Source organism: Hyla sarda, chromosome 1 (assembly GCF_029499605.1).
Source record: "Hyla sarda isolate aHylSar1 chromosome 1, aHylSar1.hap1, whole genome shotgun sequence".
NCBI classification, from domain to species: Eukaryota; Metazoa; Chordata; class Amphibia; order Anura; family Hylidae; genus Hyla; species Hyla sarda.
In genome coordinates, this window is record NC_079189.1 from 287904139 (window position 1) to 287926243 (window position 22105).

At 41.3% G+C, this 22105-nt stretch overlaps 1 protein-coding gene across 5 annotated transcripts in view; it reads left to right on the top strand.

Annotated features, from left to right (window-relative positions):
• Positions 1–22105, top strand: part of CRTC1 (CREB regulated transcription coactivator 1) — a 205479-nt gene that overhangs the window by 89517 nt on the left and 93857 nt on the right. For all 5 annotated transcript variants that reach the window (XM_056574770.1, XM_056574780.1, XM_056574751.1 and 2 more), the window contains 5 exons: positions 6598–6735; positions 11398–11459; positions 16907–17001; positions 19576–19661; positions 21436–21479. In XM_056574770.1, the coding sequence (XP_056430745.1) occupies positions 6598–6735; positions 11398–11459; positions 16907–17001; positions 19576–19661; positions 21436–21479 (425 nt within the window). The remainder of the gene's footprint in view (positions 1–6597; positions 6736–11397; positions 11460–16906; positions 17002–19575; positions 19662–21435; positions 21480–22105) is intronic.

Sequence of the window (22105 nt, forward strand, 5' to 3'; positions counted from 1 at the left end):
AGGATAGGAGGTTGGGATAAGGAGGTCGAGATAGATGGACGGGATAGGAGGACCGGGAAAAGAAGGACGGGAAAGGAGGACAGGATATGACAACAATATATGAGGACGGGATATGAAGTCAAAAGCTTCCTCCTTGGTTTATTTTCCTCCACAAAAAGGATTAGGAAGGAAAAACCGGGCAAAGCCAGGTATTAAGCTAGTCTATATATATAAAACGCAACGTGTGTGTGTGTGTGTATATACCGTATTTATCGGGGTATACCACGCACCGGCCTATAACACGCACCCTCATTTTACCAAGGATATTTGGGTAAAAAAAGTTTTTTTTACCCAAATATCCATGAAAAAATGAGGGTGCATGTGTGCGCGTGTATACCCCGATATACCCCCAGGAAAGGCAGGGGGAGAGAGGCCGTCGCTGCCCGTTTCTCTCCCCCTGCCTTTCCTGGGGTCTAAAGCGCTGCTGTCGGCCCTTTTCACCCCCTGGTTATCGGCGCCGCTGCCCGTTCTGTCCCCCTGACTATCGGTGCCGGCGCCGATAGCCAGGGGGAGAGAAGGGGCAGCGGCACCCATTGCCGGCGCTGCTGCCCCGTTGCCTCCCCCCATCCCCGGTGGCATAATTACCTGAGTCGGGTCCGCGCTGCTCCGCTGCTCCAGGCCTCCGTCGTTGCTATGCGCTGAACGGCGCGGCGCATGACGTCAGAGCGCCGCGCCGTGCATAGCAACGACGCTGGGGACCGGCGTCGTTTCTATGCGCGGCGCTCTGACGTCATGCGCCGCGCCGTTCAGCGCATAGCAACGACGGAGGCCTGGAGCAGCGGAGCAGCGCGGACCCGACTCAGGTAATTATGCCACCGGGGATAGGGGGAGGCAACGGGGCAGCGGCGCCGGCAATGGGTGCCGCTGCCCCTTCTCTCCTCCTGGCTGTTGGCGCCGCTTCTCTCCCCCTGGCTATCGGCGCTGGCACCGATAGTCAGGGGGACAGAACGGGCAGCGGCGCCGATAACCAGGGGGTGAAAAGGGCCGACAGCAGCGCTCTAGACCCCAGGAAAGGCAGGGGGAGAGAAGCGGGCAGCGACGGCCTCTCTCCCTCTGCCTTTCCTGGGGGGGGTATCGGCGTATAACACGCACACAGACTTTAGGCTAAAAATTTTAGCCTAAAAAGTGCGTGTTATACGCCGATAAATACGGTATGTATGTATGTTCCACAAAAACTTCCAAACGGCTAAAGATATTAACATGAAACTTGCCACACATGTTACTTATATGTCAACAACAAACATAGGATAGGTGATTTAACCCTTACTCACCCCCATTTGCCAGGGTCGGGGTTTTTGTTTAAAGTCCCATACAAGTCTATGGGAAATATGTTATGCATAACTTCCAAACGGCTTGAGATATTTCGATAATACTTGGTCACATGTTACTTATATGTCCACTTAAAATATAAGATAGTTAATTTAACCCTTAACTACCCCCATTTCTGAGGGTCGGGGTTTTTGTTTAACGTCCCATGCAAATCAATGGGAAATGTATGTTCCCACATAACTTCCGTACGGCTGGAGATATTTCAATACCTGGTACACATATTACAGGTCGGGATATGAGGACGGGATGGGAGGTCGAGATAGGAGGACTGGATGGTCCAGATAGGAGGTCGGGATAGGGGGACAGGATATGGGGTTGGGATATGACAATAACATATGAGGACGGGATATAAAGTCAAAAGCTTTCTCCCTTGTTGATTTTCCTCCCCAACAAGGATGAGGAAGGTAAAACCGGGTATTCAGCTAGTTATTTATAAATAAAATCATGTAAATTATCGGCAGAAGGGGGACTTTTGCATACGACTGTATCAGTATGTATATCCTCTCAATGAAAGCAACCACGTGAATATATTAAAATGACATTTCATATCCTGCAAAATAAAAAAAAGTTATGTTACCCAGTAACTTATCCTGATCAAATACATGTAATTAGTACGTGTCTGGCAGCTATCTTTCTCTGACAAATACCTCCTTTTTGTGCTTTGGAGGGGGCGTGTCCTTAATTTGCATGACTCCTCTTCCTTCCTGAGTGCTGAGTTTCTTCATCACGTTACTGCAGGCTGCTCTGTAACCCTCTCCAGTCTGTTTTCATGCTGCAGTCTGATAGGACAGGCGTGAGCACAGAGGAGTGCTAGTCTCACACACACAGCCATCACACCCCCTCCCATAGACTTTCATTGAGGGCACGGAGCTATGACGTCACAAGCTCCCGACGCCGGCTCCAGTGTTCGGAACAGTTTGTTCCAAACGCTGAGCAATGGAGCACCCCTTTGAATTGCAAGTTCTTTTGTGCAACGCAGAGTACATATAAATCATGGCTTCAAAAGTTCACTGTTACACTGGACAGTGACTCAGGAAAAGGGGAGATCAGGTGTCCATGCCTGTTGAGACTCCCAAATAGTGGTGAGGGACCAATTACAGCAGCCTACACATCATGATGAAGAGATTTGTTTAATGCCATCCACCTAGCAACTATTGTAAATGATGCTGATTAGTCGCTTCATTTTCTACATAATGAGAAGCCCGTTAAGTTTAAAGACTTAAAGAAATATATTAAGGAATCTTCTGGGTAACCAAAGAGATTAGTCATTCCCCGATCACTACTTTGTATAATCATGTCTGCTTGTAAGAGTGTTCACACAAAGTTTTTCAAACATGGATCTTATACCAAAGGTCATGTAAAAACTGCCCATAAACATTGGGAACTTTTGATTAATTGTGTTTTTTTATTTTTTTATTTTATTTTTTTTAAACATTGGTTGCTGTGGACAAATTACTCTATTTTTTGTCTGACAGATCCTTCCAATCGCTGCTCAGGTTTCACAACGAGCTCTGGTAAAACGAAAGCTAAGCTGTGATTGGTTGGTGTTGGCTTTACTTCTGTTTTATTTTTTTCCTTTTTTTTTTTTTTTTTTTTTTTTTTTTTATTGAGCTATTCCCCGCTCCTCCCAGCTGGTAGCTGTGCAGTAGAAGACTAAGCTTCTTCTCCATGTCTACAGCACCAGTCTCCAGCACAAAACTCCACGTAAGATCGTTCTATGGCAGGGGTTTTCGTGCTTGAGATGGGAGCTGTGGAATCGCTATGGTGAACAATGCTGCCCTATTTTTCTTAAAAATGACAAAAATCAGGCACATCTTATCCTGAACCCTTGTAGGTCAGAAAAGACTTTTGAGGAACATTTATACTTCAAATATTCTCTATAACTGGGGTGGTCATAATACCCTCAGTTTGAGAGTTTGAGCATGTTCATATAACTTATATAACTCTGTGGGTTTTGACACAGAATGTAGAAGGAAAAAAAATAAATAAAAAAAAAGACCCTGGTGATCAGCCTCACCACAGTGTGGTGCTATAATAAGGTGCCACTGCTGCAACAAGTCAGTTCATTAACTTTTTTTCACTTAGATCTTGCAGGATAAACTGAGATTGATACTACTGAAAAGAGGAAGTGTTTAGGAACCAAAGCTTAGTTCTGAAAAGCAAAGTGCATGAGGCTGTGTTCACTCCGATTTTTGACAGAATTTCCGGAAGACAGCAAACAGCCGACACAAGGACAGCTCAGAAATATACAGTCTAAGTAGACAGCAATGCATTTCTGAAAGGATTCCACTGAAAGAATTGACATGTCAGTTCTTTTGGTGGAGGCTTAAATTGGGATTTCTGTGGCAGATGTTTGCGCCGTATGCACAGTGCAGCAGAATCCAATTAAAAGCAGTGGGACTGAATTCTACCGGATTCCACTCGGAAATTCCATTATATTAACAGGAGTTTCAAACTTCACCAGGAGCTTTAGACTGCATTGACATTGGGATCCTGTGGAATCTATTGAAATACTTGCAGGAGGTATTAAATATGGAGCGGGCGGTTATACACTATACCTGCGGGTATCACTTACCCCAACGCTGCATGGAAGGCCCCTCTGCTTTTTATATGTCCCTGCAAAAAAAAAGGAACAGTTTCAGACAGGGGCCGGATTAGCTTAAAGTCACTAAAGACACACGCCAGATGCACACCTGGCATCTGGTGTGCGACAAAACTCATTAAGAGTCAAAAATTAATGTCAGGCTATGCAGCCTCTAGTGTCCAATGCTTGGCTGTAGCGGGGGGTGCCCTTGCTATATGTGAACATTATCTTGTTGGTGCGGTGGCATGATGCTGCACCACTTGGGTTCACCCTAACCACGACCTCTGTCAATAGTGAACTCAAGGACCACCAGGTACACAGCCACCTTAGTGCCCACCAGTGTAGAGAATAATAATACTTGATGCCACCATATACTGTCTGACTGCAATCAGAGTCCATAATCCACAAGTGTCCTGTCCACACATAATGGCATTTATTTCTACAGTACCCGAGGGTGCAGATATGCAATTAAGAAGCATAGAAACACTAGGTAAGAATGTATTGCCTAACTTTTCCAGGCTCTAGAAAAGCATATTTGCGTATAGCAGTGTGTGACAGACATAGTAATGATTACAGGGTCATAAGTCATTACAGGGTCTGACAGTTACACACAGCTTTTATATGCCCCTGAATGGCATATCTGCTTAGTACAGCCACTACATGGTTAGTTGATTAGCTTCACTACCTCCGGTATCATTACAGGGACTATTATATGTTGTGAAGTGAGCCTTTGCATAAAATGGTACTCTTATAAGTAGATATGCCATTCTGGTACCTGGAAAAGCTCTATGAGACATTCTCTTCATTATAGGCACACTTCACAACTCGTATAATAGCCCCTATACACTTCTGGCAGATATGTTGGTTGCAGATGTAACATTTAGGAGCCTAAGAAAGCTGGGGGATCACTATCCTTTTATAACTAGGCAGTACGCACCTTTCAAGAAGCTGTGACAGGATGGCACATTGTTGGAGTGGATCACACATGTTGTGGGGGCAGGCGGTAATGGTCAGAAATTCATTGGTAGCGAGATTAAGAAAACACATAGCTCTAGTTCAAAGCATGAGTATCCATGGCCATGCAGCTGCATACAAGTTTGGTCTCACGCAGTGCATTGCCAAGCATGAAATGGAGCAGTGTAATGCACCCCACCACGGAGCTCTGGAGGGAAAGATGAATAATGCTTTTTTTTTTTCCTCTAGTAGTCTGATGCACTAGTTGGGGTTTGGAAATTACCACCTCATCTTCAATTACTTAGGAACACAGGACCTCACACTGTTACTTTTGACAGTTTAATCTGTCATTGTTTAAATAGGCACTGTCAGTAAAACTAATTTTAGCTTATGCACTCCTTATGGTAAATAAAAAATCTTTCTAATGTACTTTGTTTAAAAAAATGTATGGCTTCAGATGATGTCACGCCTGCTGGGGAACGCCCCTTCCCAGTCTGTGAGTCTGACTGAGCAGAAAATACAGAGCAATATCAAGGCAGAAAGCTAAAAAATAAAGGCGTGGGGGGTTATCATGATGGGGGCAGTGAACTGGAAGGCTTATAAAATGTAACAAGATCATGAGAGGCACTCTTTAAATGGATTTACCCATCTCAACTAACATAGTTAAACTTGTAGTGCACATAAAATTAAATATTTTTGCAATTACTTTCAGCAAACTTTATCAAACCTATATATGGTCAGCCTGCTGTGTATGTGACACACACCAGCCTGACCAACACTTCTGTAGTGGAGTAGTGATCTGTAACCTAGGTAACATGGAGGAAATTAGCAGCATTATCATGAGAAGGCAAATCTGCTAAATAAATGTATTTGCAAAAATCTTTAGCCTTCACTGTTTGCTGAAAGAATGTTTGGACGACAGCTATCCCTCCCATTCACCCCAAATGCACAACCATTCGGTTTTGGCTGAGCATTCATATATGCTGAATATTCTGACTCATTGCCGGAGATGGCATCCATTGTAGTCTATGGAGCCAGTTTCCTGCTGGCTATATCTATAGATTGTGTAAAACTGGCTGTTTGATGTCAATGTGACATTTCAAAAGCTTTTATACATGGCAGTAATGCATTAGAGTCTGTTGAACCCAACATGGTTAACCAGTGATTTCATTACATTGGCAGCCTGATTGTTCCACAATGACAGATAACAGAGGGTCACAATTTTGGGATTTCAGTGTCCCTAATCTTTGTTCTCCTAGGAGAGCATATGTCCTTTTTGAGTAGATTTTAGCAGAGAATATGGCTGTCCTTTATTTATTAGGTTTAGGACTGTAAACCTTTTGTTTATATGCTTATAAAGTTCATCAGTGGTGCTTCTTCTTGAAAAGGAGCTTGCTACTTCCAAAAACAATTTTTATTGCATTTTATTTTAATCTTCATAAAACATTTTATTTATTTTCTTTTCTTTTTTTTTTTTTTTTTAATCAATGTTACTTGAATGAGACTTTCTGCCAAACTGCACCTTGCTAAATTTTATTTTGACATGACGATAGCCAATGCATAATGTATCAATCATCTAAATGACCACATTGCTAATGTGGAAAATGTCTAAAAAAAAATAATTTCAACAAAATTAGCTTTAAATCATAGTTTTACAGTAGTCCCTTATTTACTTTATTTATTTTTTACAGACTCCTTTTCCATCTTCTGGATTAGATACAAGTAGGACAACTCGACATCATGGTCTTGTGGACAGAGTATATCGAGATCGAAATCGCCTTGGATCCCCACATAGGAGGCCTTTGTCAATAGATAAACATGGACGTCAAATATCCTTACTAAGAATTCTGTGTGTTGAAAATTATTCTGGCTAAGTATTTTAAAGGGGCCCAGTCACTGTTGCTTACAGCAAGCATGGAATGGTTCCTATCACAACCGGAGATTCAAGTTATCAGGGAGATTTGCTAGCCCTAATTGACAGATCTGTATGCATAAAGAAATTATTAGTTATTAGAATTACAAAAAAATTTTTTCATTTAAAGGGTACCTTTCATCAAAAAAAACTTTTGATATATTATAGATTAATGTATGCAGAATGACTTTCTAATAGCAGGTTATTAAAAAATATGCTTCTTTCTATTTAATTTTCCACTTTGAAAAAATGACCACTAGGGGTCTCCTTACCAGTCTTTTTTTTTTTTTTAGATTTCAGACTCATGCAGGAGTCCTAAATCTCAAACTGCAGCTGGAACACAGACAAACTCAGCACTGCTCACTACCAGGGAGCAGTGCTGAGTTTGTCTGTGTCCCAGCTGCAGTCTAAGATTTAGGACTCCTGCATGAGTCTGAAATCTATAAAAAAAATAAAAGGGACTGGTAGGGAGACCCCTAGTGGTCATTTTTCAAAGTGGAAAATTAAATAGAAAGAAGCATATTTTTTAATAACATGCTATTGGAAAGTTATTCTGCATGCATTAATCTATAATATATCAAAATATTTTTTGATGAAAGGTACCCTTTAGAGATGAGCGAACTTACAGTAAATTCGATTCGTCACGCACTTCTCGGCTCGACAGTTGATGACTTATCCTGCATAAATTAGTTCAGCCTTCAGGTGCTCCGGTGGGCTGGAAAAGGTGGATACAGTCCTAGGAAAGATTCTCCTAGGACTGTATCCACCTTTTCCAGCCCACGGGAGCACCTGAAAGCTGAACTAATTTATGCAGGATAAAGTCATCAACTGCCGAGCCGAGAAGTTCGTGACGAATCGAATTTACTGTAAGTTTGCTCACCTCTAGTACCCTTTAATCCTAAGTGAAATAGACTGTCAGGTGAAGTTGATTTGAGAAAATTAAACACACAGCCTTAGTGCCTGCATCTATATTACCATCACATTTGCCCCATAATCTCGGGGTATACATCATCAAACTGTCAGAGGTTATAAACTTAGATCGCGGACAGCAGGCCCATTTAAGTTTAAAGTGAATCTGTCATCCAATTCACCAGCACTAAACCGAATAGACAGGGTTATAGTGCTGGTGTACCTGATTAACCCCTTAAGGACGCAGGACGTAAATGTACGTCCTGGTGAGGTGGTACTTAACGCACCAGGACGTACATTTACGTCCTAAGCATAACCGCGGGCATCGGAGCGATGCCCGTGTCATGCGCGGCTGATCCCGGCTGCTAATCGCAGCCAGGGACCCGCCGGCAATGGCCGACGCCCGCGATCTCGCGGGCGTCCGCCATTAACCCCTCAGGTGCCGGGATCAATACAGATCCCGGCATCTGCGGGAGTTCGCGATTAAAATGAACGATCGGATCGCCCGCAGCGCTGCTGCGGGGATCCGATCATTCATAACGCCGCACGGAGGTCCCCTCTCCTTCCTCCGTGCGGCTCCCGGCGTCTCCTGCTCTGGTCTGTGATCGTGCAGACCAGAGCAGGAGATGACCGATAATACTGATCTGTTCTATGTCCTATACATAGAACAGATCAGTATTAGCAATCATGGTATTGCTATGAATAGTCCCCTATGGGGACTATTCAAGTGTAAAAAAAAATGTAAAAGTAAAAAAAAAGTGAAAAATCCCCTCCCCCAATAAAAAAGTAAAACGTCCGTTTTTTCCTATTTTACCCCCAAAAAGCGTAAAAAACATTTTTTATAGACATATTTGGTATCGCCGCGTGCGTAAATGTCCGAACTATTAAAATAAAATGTTAATGATCCCGTACGGTGAACGGCGTGAACGAAAAAATTTTTAAAAAGTCCAAAATTCCTACTTTTTTAATACATTTTATTAAAAAAAAAATTATAAAAAATGTATTAAAAGTTTTTTATATACAAATGTGGTATCAAAAAAAAGTACAGATCATGGCGCATAAAATGAGCCCCCATACCGCCGCTTATACTGAAAAATAAAAAAGTTATAGGTCATCAAAATAAAGGGATTATAAACGTACTAATTTGGTTAAAAAGTTTGTGATTTTTTTTAAGCGCAACAATAATATAAAAGTATATAATAATGGGTATCATTTTAATCGTATTGACCCTCAGAATAAAGAACACATGTCATTTTTACCAGAAATTGTACGGCGTGAAAACAAAACCTTCCAAAATTAGCAAAATTGCGTTTTTCGTTTTAATTTCCCCACAAAAATAGTGTTTTTTGGTTGCGCCATACATTTTATGATATAATGAGTGATGTCATTACAAAGGACAACTGGTCACGCAAAAAATAAGCCCTCATACTAGTCTGTGGATGAAAATATAAAAGAGTTATGATTTTTAGAAGGCGAGGAGGAAAAAATGAAAACGTAAAAATTAAATTGTCTGAGTCCTTAAGGCCAAAATGGGCTGAGTCCTTAAGGGGTTAAAATAGGGTTGTAACTCGCCCAGATCTGTGGTTTGGTTCCAGAGATTCAAGCTGTATACAGGCACCATTGTTAATCCCCTCTGCGCAATAGAGGATGGAGCTGGTATTCATAGCTTTCCTGCTCCATCCTCTCTGCTCCCATATGCCAGCCCACCATGCACTTACATGAGCGAAGGATCTATGAATATTTTGGGGTGTGTGGGCATATAAGAGCAGAAGGGAAAGGAGCAATGGTGCCTGTATACAGCTGAAATCTCTGAAACCAGACCACGGATCTGTTGCGAATCTTTACTTTTTCTAAAAGAAAATTCTGCATGCCCAGCTCACCAAACTTTTGAAAAGCTCGCTCAACTCTAATCAAGATTTAAGTTTGTTATTATGGACATTGAAAAAAAAGGATGTACATATGACCAATACATGAAACTCCATGAGTAATGTGCAGATGAAATGCACAACATATAGGTAGCAGGAGTACAGGGTAGCGTCATCATAATAACAGTAGTAAGACTAGTTTGATTAACAGTAGACCTAGCGCCATTCAGACACATATGGGGAGATTTATCAAAACCTGTCCAGAGGAAAAGTTGCCCAGTTGCCCTTAGCAACCAATCAGATCGCTTCTTTCTTTTTTAACAAGGCCTCTGCAAAATGAAAGAAGCGATCTGATTGGTTGCTATGGGCAACTGGGAAACTTTTCCTCTGGACAGGTTTTGATAAATCTCCCCCATAATGTATGAAGTAAGGAGCTCAGATATTTATCATCCTAATACATATAAACCTATGAATGATAACCTAGCTCATGTACAGGCTTTGTTTTCTCATATTTTTAAGTCTACATGCCCTTTCTTCAGATTCCTTAGCTTGTCTATCTGCACGTTTTTTTTAATCTTGTTTGTAGGATAGATGTTTTTTGTTCGAGGAACTGTTCCCCTATCTAACTCCCAACTGTCTGTTAGCCAACTGAGGTCCGAACCAATGTACAGTTGCTGCCTACATTAGTGGATCGATCTGACACAGCTGCACATAAGCTTACTTGTTCTATCTAGAATGTATGTATAAGGTAGTCATCCTCTTCTGCTTGATGGATTTCAGCCAAATTTAATAAGGACTGTTTCCCCCTTTGTATGTTACAATTAGTCTGAGATAAACTTTTCAAGCCATTTTCGTGTTATACTAGAATTTAATCACAGACAAAATTCTGTCAATTAGACTCCAATCTGAAAACAAAGGGGAGGGGGTTACAAAGCAGCCTGCAGTGATTGGATGAACAGGCCCAGCACAGCAGACTCATGAAGGAAGTGAATGCATGGTTAGTAAGGGCAGGCTTAGGACTTGCCTCGGACACACCGCTTCCTAAGCAGTAGATGTCAGAATGAGTGAGCATCAGAACAAAGGTATTTGTGAGCCAAATACAAAAGCTGGCAATTTGAAATAGAAAAACGGAGAGACCAATGCGCATCTAAGCGCAATTATCCTTTTTAGGAAAAAAATGCAGTGAAAAATTAGTAAAGGTTTGCTCACCTTTGGTGTGAGCGGTCTATTGAGGAGTGCAGCCTGCACTAGTCCCGTATCCAGCTAGTGGAAGAATCCAAAGTATGGAAGAGAAAATCTCCTGGAAATGTAGTGCAGTCAGCGGCGCTCTCCTCTTTATGTGAACGGGCTGAAGTGTTCCCAAAGAAACAGAGCGAGGGAAGACCGACGACAGGAGAACGTGCCCCCCAAGATGTCGGTATTGTCTCCTGCAGGCGCTTCCTGCCTTGCTTGGGCTGTGCTGGAGCACTGAGTGGCTCCCAGCACCATCAGCAGCGTGTCCAGCACAGCCCGAGCAAGGCATGGAGCGCCCGCAGGAGACAACACTGAGGTCTTGGGTCGTCGATCTTCCCTCGCTCTGTTTCTTTGGGAACACTTCTGCTGCTGCTGACTGCACTACATTTTCGGGAGATTTTCTCTTCCATACCTTGGAAAAACTGAAGCTGGAAACACAAAAAAAGACATGTAAAGAATCTGCATGACCTAGTGAGTAACACATTCAAGCATTATTATATTTTTTTTTCTATATGACAGGTACGCTTTAATTTCTGGTTAATGTTTGTGTTTTTCCTTACATCACAAGATACGTAGATAGCTGCCCTTATGGAACGGTGTATTTATCACCTCCTCCTGATACAAGCTGGAGACGGTAGGTCTTTTATTTATTTAGTTTTTTATAAAACTGTAAGTCTGAATTATGTGAAGAGCATGTTTAAAGGGGTACTCCGGCCCTAAGACATCTTATCCCCTATACAAAGGTTCATCAGATTGCCCTTTTATTTTTTTCAGAGGCGTTTTTAAAAATGAATTGAACTGATTATTTGCTTTGAAAAACTCCCCAACTTTTCCTCTGCACAGGTCTTGATCAATTTTCCCTATAGTAGTTTTTTGTTTAGTATTTGGTCTTCATTAAGACCTCATTTTGGTTGGTATTTTTAGACAGAAGAAAAACTAGTACAGAAATATTTGCACATGTTTTCAATCCATTTTTAGTTAAAAATACTGACTAAATGGAGCCCAAAATGAGGAGCAAATACTGATCAAAATACTGTGTGTCAGTCCAGACCTATGAGAAAGCGCTCCTTTACATAGATCTTCCATAAAGGGGATATCCGGCCAAAAGTGGTAAAAAAAAAAAAAAAATACCTTTAAATGGTGAATAAATCCAGATACTTCCTGGTTTGTGCAGAGTGCTGCAGAAAACTACACAGATCACCAGCCCATGCTTGTTTTCTGTGTGAGCTGTGGGAGGTGCTGCCTTTAGAGAGATGAGCAGGTCACATGGTTAGAGAAGCAGAGAATATAGATGAGGGAGATGTGTGCGTCTCAGACGATCACACACTAAAGTGCTCTTGGTGCCCTGATAGCTGAGAAGGGAGTTTGACATGGCAAACTGACGTGTCCTCTACACCCAGCAAAGTGGTGGCAATCATTATTTGTGCCAAGAACTACTGGACTTTCTGCCTGGAGAAAAAGCTGAGAGAAACTGGGTATGTGCTAAGATTACACTTGTACTTTACAAAGTTATATTTCTTTAACATGCCGCTATAAAAAAGGTAATTTCATTTGGCTGGCGTTTTCCTTTTAAGTTAACCGTCTTTTGAAAGTCACAGTGCTGTGTCATTGTATTATGAGATACAGCTTCACACTGCTTTCTTCTGCCTGCTACTTGTAAGATTTCTCCCTGTGAAGCTGAGGGCAGGGGAGAGCACCATAAGTACTAGAAACTTAGCGGTATAAAACTCCTCAACTCAAACGGTATAACTGACTATTGAGCCAGCCTATCCAAACACTATTTTCTCCAGATGTCTGTTAAACTGTTTGCCTACTGCCCAGATGTCAGTATTTATATGTAATGCACCATTGCAGAGCTTTATAAAGCACTAATCACGTGAAATGAAGAAAAATTAGCTATCTGCTTTCTTCCCCTAACTGCCTCTGGCCCCCACCCTTGGAGACAGAGACCATGTGACTTCTGTGCTGTCTATGGGGTCTGGCTTGCAGTTCAGTCTCTGGGTTAGTGTAAGCCATGCCCCCTAGAAGCATCTGCACAGAAGAAAGATCTGACAACTCTGAGGGAGTGAGGGAGCTTAGAGGCTTGGGACTTGGCTGCAGAAATCTTTAGCTGAGCAGGGGAGAGACAGAAGAGAATACTGTGTCAAATGTGGGGGAAATAGGAGAGATCTTGATGTGTGATGAGACATACTGTGTCTCTAATGAAGCAGAGGTGTGTGTGTGTGTGTCTGGTCTGTCTTATGAAGCAGAGCTGTGTGTGTTAGGGTTTGTGTTTCTTATGAAGCAGAGCTCTGTGTGTGTCTCTTATGAATCAGACTAAAACAGGACACAGACAGCTCTCCATAGTGTGATAACGTTAAAACAGGATTTGGTGTGAATAAAATTGGTGCTTACCACATAAAGTTATACTCCACCAAGTGTAACCATGAAACAGGGCAATATTGTAGGTGCCTGCAGCCGCTCCACGTCCAAACCTGCAAACAAAACAGAACTTCCTCTAACTTGGCGACGGGATTAAGAGGCGCTGGACACACCAACTGAATGGCATCTCAAGTTTAATCACCCATGATGCAATGCGTTTCACAGTAAGACTGCTTCATCAGGCATCTTGATGCCGCCGCCAAGTTGGAGGAAGTTCTGTTTTCTTATGAAGCAGAGCTCCGTGTGTGTGTCTCTTATGAAGCAGAGCTTTGTGTGTGTGTGTGTATATCTCTTATGAAGCAGAGCTGTAGTAAGCTACACTACCTCCGAGGCTGGGATCCTGCAACTTGCTCTGGGGCCTGGCTTACTGCAGCATCTCTCTGGTAAGCTAGGCGTCCTTTACGACGTGACTCCCATCCAGTGTACCTCTAGCTGTTGCAAAACAACAACACCCAGCATGCCCGGAGAGCCTCTGAAGTTTTAGGTTTGCAACAGCTGGAGGCACCCTGGTTGAGAAACACTGATTATATATAACATATTTATTAAAAAATAATATATATATATATATATATATATATATATAATGGGGGATATTTATCAAAACCTGTGCAAAGGAAAAGTTGCTGAGTTGCCCATAGCAACCAATCAGATCGCTTCTTTTCTTTTGCAGAGGCCTTTTGCAGAAGCAAGCTGATTGGTTGCTATGGGCAACTCAGCAACTTTTCCTCTGCACAGGTTTTGATAAATCTCCCCCAATGTGTATATACACTGCTCAAAAGATAAAAGGAACACTTAAACAACACAATGTAACTCCAAGTCAATCACACTTCTGTGAACTCACACTGTCCACTCAGGGAGCAAGACTGATTGACAATCAATTTCACATGCTGTTGTGCAAATGGAACAGACAACAGGTGGAAATTATAGGCAATTAGCAAGACACTCCAATAAAGGAGTGGTTCTGCAGGTGGTGACCACAGACTCTAGACTGCTGGCGGTGTTTTCACTCTAGTGGTAGCATGAGACTGGGTCTACAACCCACACAAGTTGGTCAGGTAGTGCAGCTCATCCAGGATGGTACATCAATGCGAACTGTGGCAAGTAGGTTTTTTGTGTCCGTCAGCATAGTGTCCAGAGCATGGAGGCGCTACCAGGAGAGAGGCCAGTACATCAAGAGACATGGAGGAGGCCGTAGGAGGGCAACAACCCAGCAGCAGGACAGCTACCTCTGCCTTTGTGCAAGGAGGAGCACTGCCAGAGCCCTGCAAAATGACCTCCAGCAGGCCACAAATGTGCATGTGTCCACTCAAACGGTCAGATACAGACTCTGTGGATGGTAGGAGGGCCCGATGTCCACAGGTGGGGGTTGTACTTACATCCCAACACCGTGCAGGACGTTTGGCATTTACAAAATTCGCCACTGGCACCCTGGGCTCTTCACAGATGAAAGCAGGTTCACACTGAGCACATGTGATAGACGTGAAAGAGTGTGGAGATGCCGTGGAGAACGTTCTGCTGCCTGCAACATCCTCCAGCATGACCGGTTTGGCGGTGGGTCAGTAATGTGTGGTGGCATTTCTTGGGGGGGGGCGCACAGCCCTCCATGTGCTTGCCAGAGGTAGCCTGACTGCCATTAGGTACTGACATGAGATCCTCAGACCCCTTGTGAGACCATATGCTGGTGCGGTTAGCCCTGGGTTCCTCCAATGCAAGACAATGCTAGACCTCATGTGGCTGGAGTGTGTCAGCAGTTCCTGCAAGAGGAAGGCATTGATGCTATGGACCGGGCCACCCGTTCCCCAGACCTGAATCCGATTGAGCACATCTGGGACATCATGTCTCGCTCCATCCACCAACGCCACGTTGCACCGCAGACTGTCCAGGAGTTGGCGTATGCTTTAGTCCAGGTCTGTGAGGACATCCCTCAGGAGACCATCTGCCATCTCATCAGGAGCATGCCTAGGTGTTGTAGGGAGGTCATACAGGCACGTGGAGGCCACACACACTACTGAGTCTCATTTTGACTTGTTTTAGGGACATTACATCAAAGTTGGATCAGCCTGTAATGTGGTTTTCCACTTTGATTTTGAGTGTGAATCCATATCCAGACCTCCATGGGTTGATAAATTTGATTTCCATTGATAATTTTTGTAGAGCAGCACTCCCAGGTTGAAGTAGAAGTAAATGGGTGCAAGCGGTCTCAGGGATCCCGGTCCTGGATCCAACACTTGTAGATACAATGGAAGGCAACTGCAGCACACCAACTTAAAGTGCAGGAAAGTGCTTTATTCCAGAAAATACAGGCAATACACGCTTGAAAATGGTGGTGTGAGGCCACAGAAACGTTGCCTGTATTTTCTGGAATAAATCACTTTCCTGCACTTTAAGTTGGTGTGCTGCAGTTGCCTTCTATTGTATCTACATATATATATAATTTAATGTTTATTTATACTATGTAGCAGTGTTTCCCAAAAAGTGTGCCTTCAGCTGTTTAAAAACTTTAAAACTTGGGGTAAGATTTATCAAAACCTGTCCAGAGGTAAAGTTGCTGAGTTGCCCATAGCAGCCAATCAGATTGCTTCTTTCATTTTTTTTTTTTTTTTTTTATTTATTTTTTTTTTTTTTTAAAAGCCTCTGAAAAATGGAAGACGTGATCTGATTGGTTGTTATGGGCAACTTTTCCTCTGGACAGGTTTTGTAGTTTTGGAACAGATGGACTTTTGAATTTTTGGGAATGCTGGGAGTTGTAGTTTTGCATTAGATGGAGGCATCCATTTTATGAATCATTGCTATATAGTACAGTACGGGAAAGCAGGATGGGAATTGTTGCTTAGTAACATACCAAGTGTTTGGGCTGGCCAAGGGACTGGAGCAGAAAACAGCAGTTAGGAGGAAGTGAGCACAGAGCGACCGCAAAGAATGCTGGGACCTGTAGTTTAAAGACAGCGTGCAGGGAAGGGAACAAGAAGAACTGCAGAAAGGAGTATCAGAGCCACATACAGGAGATAAAAAGGTCACAGTAGAATAATGGATGCAGGGTTAATGTCCTATGCTGATCTGAGTGTTGTTGTTTTTCTAATTCCTTTCGTTGGATAACCCCTTTAAGATCTTGGTAGTCTTTGCTGTCATCACTTCCTGCTGAAGTTGTATTTTTTTTTTTTTTTAGAATAATTGAGACACCTTTTTTGTATTTTTAGACCCAAAAGCTCCCAGGTATTTTTAACACTCTCATTGATATCTGAGGGGGAGGGCAGCACATTGTCATCCTGCACTTTGCTAATAATTGGTATTTGGTGCCCTTTAATATCAACAATGGTGTTGTCTTCTACATTATGTAGTTTTATGACTTGTTTGTCTGATCAAAATAAAAAAGGGAAGTACCGTAGTTATTTTACATTAGTTTTAGCTTTTATCAGATGATAGGATGGAGTGTCATAGCAGTTCATTTACACCTAAACATAGTTCAGACACTATGTAGTGAAAAAGAAAATCCACATTTTATATTGACGTTTGACAGTTTGTAAGTTATGGTAGTCTTTCCAGGCACCACCAGCTGCTCACATTTGTGTTTTTAGAATTATATTAACTTTAAAGGGGTTACCCAATGGAAGGATGGGATGGTTTTCACTTTTTTTTTTCTTCTTTTCTTCTGAAATTTAGAACGAATTCAGATTCTGCATTGCATCAAAGTACAATGAACCCCAGTCAACAAGAAGCCTTCAGTGGAAGCTCTCAGGATATTCATCAAAAGAGAGGTACTGAATTATTATTTATACATTTTTCTTTGGGTTAAAGGGTATACTGTAAGCACTTCATTAGCAAAAGATATAGGAAACATATATATGCAAGTCTGTTTGTTCGTTGGCTGATAGTTGACAATTTTACACCAATTATTGGGAACAAGCATTTATAGGAAATATAATCAGACTTTAATCTTTAATATAAAACTGGTATCTCATATAATGTAAATATGTAGCGGCCAAATACAAGGCTATTATATTGTAAAATACATATGCATAATTAGGCAAATAAGTCTTTGGAGCCCACTGGATGTTCCTTCTATGCTGCTAGAGCCCAGCATAGTTCATCCCCCTTCACCAGTTAGTCACACCCCTCTGTGTGCTGGTCACCTTCTCTAATTGACAGCCACTAGGTTGTACTGTAGTTCCTGCATATCCCCCCCCCCCCCCAATCTAGCAGCTGAGGGGAATGCCCAGTGGTCTCCAAAGCCTATTTTGCATATCTGTTTAAAGGGAATCCGTCACCTGAAAAAATAGCTATAAAGCTGCTGACACATTTTTATAGCAATAGCAGCACAAAGAGAAACTGTACCATTACGGTTTGCCTAAGGCTGCCATTTTTGCTTTAAGTGGTTGGGTGAAAAGTCAAATATGATTTCATCTTTTCTCCTCGCTGCTTTTCACTGCCCTTTCTGCCTTTTCCATCTATGATTGAGAGATCTGCCACACTTCTGTGCTACCCTTTTCAGCAAGGAAGGGTAGGACACACTGCTTTTGGCATCTTCCCGGTTCTTCAATCTTCTCAGTGCTGCTCTCAGAAAGTAGCACAAAAGGGTGACAGATCTCAGAAGGCAGAGTAATCTTGTGAGATCATGCTACTGTAGCTGCTCTGGCTATTCATGATAGTTAGCTATTGTTTTTAACCCCTTAACGACAATGGACTTAAATGTACGTCATGGTGCTGTGGTACTTAACGTACCATGGCGTACATTTACGCATTGTCATGACCGCGAGCACCGCTCCGGTCATATCCGGCAGGTCCCGGCTGCTATCAGCAGCCAGGGACCCGCCGGTAGTAGCTGCCGCAGCGATCCGATCATCCAGCATGGCGGCCTGAGGTCCCCTCACCGGGCTCCGGCCGTCTCCCGGGGTGTTTTTGCTCTGGTCCGAGATCGAGCAGACCAGAGCAGAAGATCACCGATAATGCTGATCAGTGCTGTGTCCTATGCATAGCACTGAACAGTCCCTATGGGGACTATTAAAGTGTAAAAATTAAAGTAAAATAAGTTTTAAAAAAAATTAGAAAAATCCCCTCCCCCAATAAAAATTTCCTTTTTTCCCATTTTACCCCCATAAAGTGTAAAAATAATAATTAATTCACACATTTGGTATCACCGCGTGCATAAATGTCCAAACTATTAAAATATAATGTTAATGATCCTGTACGGTGAACGTAAAAAAGAATGCTAAAAATTTCTGCTTTTTTTGTCACATTTTATAAAAATAAAAAAATCTAAAAAAATCTAAAAAAATAAGTTTTATATACACAAATGTGGTATCAATAAAAAGTACAGATCATGTCGCAAAAAATTAGCCATCATACCGCCGCTTATACGGAAAAATGAAAAAGTTATAGGTCATCAAAAAAGAAGGATTTTAAACATACCAATTTGGTTAAAAAGTTTGCAATTTTTTTTAAACGCAACAATAAAAGAAAAGTATATAATCATGGGTATCACTTAAATCGTATTGACCCACAGAATAAAGAACACGTCATTTTTACCGTTAATTGTACGGCGTGAAACCTTCCAAAATTTGCTAAATTTCAGTTTTCTTTTTAATTTCCCCACACAAATAGTATTTTCTTTATTTGCGCCATACATTTTATGGTAAAATGAGTGATGTCTTTATGCAGGACAACTGGTTGTGCAAAAAACAAGCCCTCATACTAGTCTGTGGATGAAAATATCAAAGTTACGATTTTTAGAAGACGAGGAGGAAAAAACGAAAATGCAAAAATAAAATTGGCCTGGTTCTTAAGGTCAAAATGGGCTTGGTCCTAAAGGGGTTAAAGGTCATCTTGTCAGCCCTAAAGCAATATAAAGGCAATTGTTACAAAAGTATTTTATTTTGTAAAGTCTTAAGATTTTCTAAACTTTTAAGATTTGCGATTTTTACTGACAAAAATCTCCTTATATCCAAATAAAAAATGTATTCATATTTTGGCTTAGGTGCTTTAAAAAAACGTAAAAATTCAATCATACTTCCTTGCCCCAATCCCCGCAATTCCAAGAGGCAAGAAGAAGTAGAGCTGTAGGCACTGTTGTATAAGGAGCTGTTGTATACAGCAGCATTGGGGGATTAGGGCAAGTGAGTATGGTTGCTTTTTTTTTTTTTTTCAAGCACCCCAAGCCTAATTTTATATTTCCAGGCTAACAGGGTAACCTTTTAACCAAATAATAGACATAGTTTGCAATAAAATTGGAAAGAGGGACTTGTAAAATAGTTTAATAATTGTGGGAAATTGTGCCTTTTTTTTTTTTTGTGTTTTTTGTTTTGTTTAATTTTCCTTTTCATGTGTTTATTCAGTATTGCTACTGACTGTGCCAGGAATGGAAGATAATTCCTCGGAAAATGATAAATCTCTTAACAAACAAGGATGGGACACAAAAAAGGTAACGGTTATTCATTATTTCAGTATACTTTTTTGTTTGTTTTTTCTTTTTTTTTTATATTATTGAATATTAAAGGGGTTCTCAGGTGGAAAACAATTTATTTTTATAATCTGGTGCCAGAAAGTTAAACAGATTTGTACATTACGTCTATTAAAAAAAAATCTTAATCCTTCCAATAGAGCTGCTGTATGCTCCACAGGAAGTTTTATTTTATTTTTTTATTTATTTTTTTATTTCTTTTCAGTCTGACCACAGTGCTCTCTGCTGACACCTCTGCCCATGTCAGGAACTGTCCAGAGTAGGAGCAAAACCCCATAGCAAACCTCTCCTGCTCTGGACAGTTCCTGACATGGACAGAGGTGTCAGCAGAGAGCACTGTAATCAGACAGAAAATAAATTCAAAAAGAAAAGCACTTCCTGTGGAGTATCTGATAAGTACTGGAAGGATTAAGTCTTTTTTTATAGGAGTAATATACAAATTTGTTTTAACTTTCTGTCACCAGTTGATTGGTGGAAAACAATATTTATTTATATATATTTTTTAAGAATACTCATATTAAATTGCACATCTGATTAAAGGGAAATTGACAGCTGGTTCACTCACACTTAACCCAATGCACAGGGTTTTTAGTGCAGGTGAATTGGATTAAAATGATGTTTCGTTTACCCAGATAGGTACAACCATTCTGGAGGTACACCCAGTATTAGCCGCCATTACTAATATGTAATTAGCCTGCTCTGCGCAATGGAAGTGGTAGCCAGCATTCAGTGCTTTCCTCCATGTGAGTGCAAGGTGGGCGGGCATATCAAGTTAGTAGGGAAGGGTTGGGGATGCTGTGTTTGCCGGTACATAGTGACAAAGACTGTGTCCTCCCCTTATCGCTGATGCTGTGGTGAGAAGTGAGCATATGCTGTTAAAGGATGTCCGTGTGTCCACTAGACATTTATATGGAGGTATGCTGATGTCAGCACAGTATCAGAGTTGCCTCTTCCGCCTATTTCACAGCTGTCATCATGACCACATTTATAATTACAGTGTTGATAATATTTCCTACATTAAAATAAAACGTCAGTGCTGTAAGTTTAGAGGGCGGTACCTCACATCCTGATCTGCTTCCATTTTAGCGGAAGCCATGAAATATTAATTTAAATGTGGAGGCTTACTAAATTCCTTACTGTCTTAGTGAAACAACTCCACATGGAAGTCATATACTGGGTGTTCTTTAAGGGCTTATCTGTCAAAAAATGCTTTTCAAAAAACATTGCGAGTCTGGCTACTTAAACACAAAAAAAAAACTTTCTTACCTTACTCTGTAGTTCACCGGAGACAGAGTACTTGGGGTTGGCTTGAGACATTGCAGCCAACCACTGGCCACAGCTATGTCCTGCCTCAGCCTGGGATTGGCTGAGCGGTACTCTGATGTATACGGTTCCAGCACGAAGAAGTGGAACGTAGCAGTGAGACCAGGCACAGTGATATATTGGAGGCTATATTCTTTAAGCAGCTAGGCTGCCAATGTTTTCAGAAAAACACTTTTGCCAGACTATCCCTTTTAAGTGATTTATTCACAACTCCCTAACATATTCGTATAAGATGGCCATTGGCAAACCTGTGCTTTCAGAGTGCGTTTGTATCTTTTTTTTATGATCAGACACTTTTTTATTTTCCTGTGAATATATGATCAGTTTTATAAGTGTGAAAATCTCTATAAGCAAAGGCAGAATGGTTTAACTAATCTGTAGTTTCGCTATTTATTTTACTGTTTTTGCGCAGAGTGGATCCTCAAGGCCTAAATCATGTGAAGTTCCTGGAATAAAGTAAGTGACGATACTGTGTAAGGTTTTTGTTCTTAGATTCATAAAGAAAATTATACTTGGTATAAAATGGGCTGGAGTATTTAGAGTCTCTAAATAGGACTTATTCATACATTGCAGATTTAGCCAGTATTTTGCCTCAGTAAAGCAAAAAAAAATAAAAATTATAAGAGTGGATTCAAAAAAAATAGTTTAGACCCTGTACACAATGACACTTGCTTCCATTTCACAGGGTTTTCTTTTTGACTGCAAGAATAGAATATTAATATACTGCACTATTTATGCTGTAATAAGATCAGTTGGAATTATTTGCGATCCTTTTCAAAATTGATGTCTTGGCACCTTTAAGATGCCAAAGTGAAGAGAGCCTATTGGTACTATGAAATCAATGTATTCCCCTCAATTTTGCTCTCACCCTCGCAGTTTGCAAAAATGTCACAGCCCACAAACCCCAGGTACTCAACTTTCTTCCACCACCTACCATGCTTTGGGACAATATGTTCTTAACACTCATACACTGATTTACACTTACACACTCTCCAGCAGATTTGGGCGGGTTGTCTTACTAAATTAAAAACGATATTGTTTTTCTACAGCATATAAGGACCAAACCTATTTAAAAGAACCTT